This window comes from Lynx canadensis, chromosome B3, assembly GCF_007474595.2.
Source record: "Lynx canadensis isolate LIC74 chromosome B3, mLynCan4.pri.v2, whole genome shotgun sequence".
NCBI classification, from domain to species: Eukaryota; Metazoa; Chordata; class Mammalia; order Carnivora; family Felidae; genus Lynx; species Lynx canadensis.
Genome location: NC_044308.2, coordinates 70,942,715 through 70,947,554, shown reverse-complemented (window position 1 = coordinate 70,947,554; position 4,840 = coordinate 70,942,715). Strand labels below are relative to the sequence as shown.

At 38.8% G+C, this 4,840-nt stretch overlaps 1 protein-coding gene across 1 annotated transcript; it reads right to left on the bottom strand.

The window, feature by feature from the left end:
- Positions 1–566: 566 nt before the first annotated feature.
- LOC115517188 (olfactory receptor 11G2-like) lies at positions 567–1,535 on the bottom strand. The gene has a single exon (XM_030320309.1). The coding sequence runs from the start codon at positions 1,533–1,535 to the stop codon at positions 567–569; it is 969 nt and encodes a 322-aa protein (XP_030176169.1).
- Positions 1,536–4,840: the final 3,305 nt, after the last annotated feature.

The window sequence follows — 4,840 nt, the reverse complement described above, 5'->3', positions numbered from 1 at the left end:
TTCCATAAGAAGCAACCATATCATTTCCCGTTTCCATTGCTATGTAAACTGGACACTTTACCAACACAGAAGAAAGAAAACACAGATGAAAAACAGATTTCATTGACAGATATTGGGTTATTGATCTTATAAATAAAGCAATTGAATTTTTGTTAGTGCAATGAGTAGATGCTACATTTCATTATAGAAAAACCTGTAATTGGAAAGGAGAAAAATAGTGATACATTTGAAACACAAAAAAATAGTACTAGGATAAACGCCAAGATACAAGTAGGAAGCATAAGCGTTAGCTTTGTACTTCTCAACTTGATTAGATTTGTTTTAGGGCTTCAAAAAATGACAAAACAGAGAATGATACATTGATGCATGAAAATTGTACAGAATTTTCTACAATAGACCTTTAAGACTGTGGATATTTGCTTTTGAGACAGGATGAGAATTCTTTGTGTATAACGAGTCACATTGTCATAGGAGTAAGGAATTGAACACTCAGACATGCCCAGAAGATAGTTTTTCTCCCAGTGAGAGAAATTCTATTTTCTGAGAGAATTATACGAAAATTTATATCATTTCTCTTTATTTTTAGTAATTTCTTTTGATGGTGCTCCCAGGACTTTCTTGAGTGCATCTTTCATATCTTTGTTCCGAAGACTGTAAATCAAAGGATTAAAGAATGGGGTTGCCATGCAGTAAAACAGGGTCACAAATTTCTGTGTTCCAGGATGGCTCCTGGAACCTGGACTCACATACATCACCATGACTGATCCATAGAACAGGGAAACCACCAAGAAATGTGAGGCACATGTAGAAAAGGCTTTGTTCCTACCTGAGCCAGCTGGGACCCGAAGTACAGCACGCAAAACTAAGCTATAGGACCCTAGAATGTAGAGGAAGGTGATAAAGATGATAAGAGAACTTACAGTGGCACAAGTTAGAGTAGTTTTGGGAACTGGAGCACAGGACAGGGCTAGCAATGGTCCCAGGTCACAGAAAAAATGGTCAATGATGTTAGGGCCACAGAAGGGCACCTGAGACATGAGAACTGCAGGCATGAGTATGGATAGAAAGCCACCTACCCAGCAGAAAACCACTAATCGGGCACATAGATGGTAAGTCATGATGGTGGGGTAACGTAGAGGTCGACAGATAGCAAGGAACCGATCAAAGGACATTGCAGACAGAAAGTAGCCTTCAGCAGCACACATAGAAAAGAAAAAGTAGAACTGAAGCAGGCAGCCAGCATAGGAGATACTCTTAGTCTGGGAGATGATGTTGGCCAACATTTTGGGCACATCAGAACTGACATAGCAGATCTCCAGGAAGGAGAAGTTGGCCAGGAGGATGTACATGGGTGTGTGGAGTTTCCGGCTTGACCACACGGCACAGATGATGGATGTGTTCCCCATGAGAGTCAGAAGGTAGATGAGGGAGAAGATGACAAAGAGGAGGATCTGGATCTCCCTGCGGCATGGGAAGCCCAGGAGGATGAACTCACTCACAGACCCAGAGATATTGTTGGCTTCTGACATACTCATTCTAATCTGTGAAGGGAATGAGCAATAAGCATTATATGAGTCATTTGCCCTCTCTTTAAAAGTTATTTTTATTTCTTCTGACTCTTATATACTCCTTTAATGCACTTTCATGAACAGGCTCTGTATGGTTTTGAAGTCAGTAACTCATTTCCCAGGATCTGGCTTCGCCCAGTGAGATCAGCGTTCTGGGAGAAACTTGTATGCTCCCACAGCCCCTACTCTATCAATCTCCATTTTCAGAGTATAAATTTCATTGGCCCAATAGAATCCAAATTGTTTTCTCTGTTTGCACTTAAATCAATTCTTTTTTGATGTATTGTTCTATAATATATTCATATTTTTGTTGAAAAGAACTTTTATTCTTGTTGAAAAGAAAATTTTGTATAGCATTTTGGAAAATTTTAAGAAAAATCAAAGTTTAAATATAACCTGAAATTGAACCAGGTCAGTACAAAAAGAGCATCTTACTTACTTCGTTGTCAGTAACATGGTATTGTCAGGAGATCTGTCTGGAATAGCTCTGTTGACTAAAGCAGGGTGCTGAAGACAGTGCCACAAATTCCATTTTAGCGAGTACTTGTTAGCTTCTTTTTAAAAAAGTTTTAATTTTAATCCCAGTTAGTTAACATACCTATTAGCTTCTTATACCTGTATTTAACTTCTACTTGCTGAGCAACAGCTAATTTGATGCCAAAAGTACCCTAGTTGGCTTCACTCCTTTATTAGGAGATTCTGGTTCTCAAATAGAAAAATAGATAGAGGCAAATAGAGGAACACCTGTCTCTTAGCTCAGATGCTTCATCATCTTTTTGCTGCATGGTGATGAATTATCCTATATAAAAAAACAATAAAAAAGAAACAAAAGCATATATTTAACTCTAAAACTGTGAGAGAAATATACCAGTGTAGAGTGTTAGTGGCAGAAGGGACCTCAGAGATTATCGAGCTTAATTCTTCTTATCACAGAAACTGAAACCAGAGAGGTTAGACTAATCCAAGGTCATGTTCGCTTTTGGTGGAGGAAACAGGTCTAAAACTTAGGCGTTTGGACATTCAGTTCAGACATTTTCCCATAAACCTTGTTATCATGGACCCTATTTTTCTCAGATGGCTGTAAAATATTGTGCATGTATTATAACTTTCCCTCCTTTGAACCAGATTCTTATTTATAATAAATAAGGACTTTAATAAAGCTACTCACCAAAGCTGGGAATCACTATCTTATATCCTTCATTCATCTTTGACCTGCCCTGTGTCCTAATTCTGGGAACCTTTAATGACACGAACACACTTTTGGACACTTTCTTTAAAACACATTGACTCCTAAAATAGTAAGTATATTGGGGCGCCTGGGTGGCGCAGTCGGTTAAGCGTCCGACTTCAGCCAGGTCGCGATCTCGCGGTCCGTGAGTTCGAGCCCCGCGTCAGGCTCTGGGCTGATGGCTCGGAGCCTGGAGCCTGTTTCCGATTCTGTGTCTCCCTCTCTCTCTGCCCCTCCCCCGTTCATGCTCTGTCTCTCTCTGTCCCAAAAATAAATAAACGTTGAAAAAAAAAAATTAAAAAAAAAAAAAAAAAAATAAAATAGTAAGTATAATGCCAACCACTGTCATGTATTAAATATTTATTGTGGCAGTCACTTAATGTTCATTATTTCATTAAATTCTACTCTTCTTTCAAAAATCTCTAGTTCTAGAGCCTTAAAACAAACAAACAAACAAACAAACAAACAAACGAGACAGACAAGCACTTCCACATTTCTAAATGTAGCATTGAGTTTCATTTCCCTCTGAGTATGTTGATTCTAAAACCCAACTTATTTTTTCTACATGGCTGTCAGCTATGTATATATTAGCTGTTTCCTCATTGTTTTTGATTCAATTTATTCACGTGCAACTTGGTTATTCAAATTTACACTTGTGAATATGGAAGGTTAACCTCAGGAAAGCTGTGTTAGGAACTGAGGCCATATACCGTAAGAAAAGATTATGTATATATTTCTCATAGTCTTTCTATATAGTTGACTTCAGGTATGTTAGCTAAGATAGTGAGCAGGTATCTTGAGGACAGCAGTTTCCATTAAATACCAAAGGGTGACCAAGTATGAGAAGATTATTGTGTTCCTTCAGAGAGCAAACATGGCATACAAACAGACTGGTGAGCTGAAATTGGGAAAGCTATAAACCATAAATCCAAGATTGTGGGCTCATTGAAGGAGGCTTTGGGCTGGAAACTCAGTGATTGTAAGGAAGGATAAGATGCTTTAGCCCAGAACTAGACAACCTAAATTTTCTATAATTTAACTAAAGTACATAGTGCTCCCACACTCTTTTCTGTGGCCATAGTTTTACTTACACAGTGGAACTGACAATGGTGGGTGGGACTGCATGTGAACGGGGCAAAGAAACATGGTAAGAACAAGAGTGGAAGGAAAGTATGTTTTGGGGTGGTTTTATTTGAATGAGAAACATTCCTTTCACTTTTGGTTAGATTTATTTAAGGAAAGCATAAGGAGCCCTCGAGAAGAAGTCTTCAATATTTTGAGGGTGGATCTTAAATGAACGAACGGTTGTTAAAGAGAGAAGAAAAAAACATCCAGACAGAAGCAGATTTCCTTTCAAATTCTTATCTGTAATAAAACTTGGGAGTGTTGTGAGTTCTCTCCCTTCCTTTCTCAATTCAGGAGCAGACTTCTTGGTCTTTGAGAATCCCTCTGTTCCTGCCTCACTGTTCTAAGTCCTTCTCTCCCTGCCTGGGGGTCACTGTGGGTTCTACCTGTGACCACATGTTGATCTTTCCTTTCACTGCAGATAGAGGAGTTATTAAGTCTTTTTTTGTAATGTTTATTTATTTTGAGAGAGAGAGAGAGAGAGAGAGGGAGGGAGAGAGAGAGAGATGAGTCACAGAGAGAGAGGGAGACACAGAACCTAAAGCAGGCTCAAGGCTCTGAACTGTCAGCACAAAGCCCAATATGGGGCTAGAACTCAAACCGTGAGATCATGACCTGAGCCGAAGTTGGACACTTAACCCACTGAGCCACCCAGGCCCCAAAGGAGTTCTTAAATCTTTATAATACGTAATGAAAATCAATACCCATTACTTACAAATATTTTATGTCCTCTGAAGTGATATGAGACCCACTGCCTTCCCTCATCTTTTATCTGGAAGATAATGCAAAGCAGAAGTGTCAGCTCAGGTTTTCCTGATGAGATTTTTAAACAGATATATTCTGGATAGACATTTGAGGTGCCCTGCAAGGAAGAATGAAGGCTTTGTTAAAAAACATTATGTATTATTTTACATACTTT

What these genes read in the sequence shown, in the direction of transcription:
- LOC115517188 (XM_030320309.1), bottom strand. Translation starts at nt 1,535, where the DNA reads ATGAGTATGTCAGAAGCCAACAATATCTCTGGGTCTGTGAGTGAGTTC.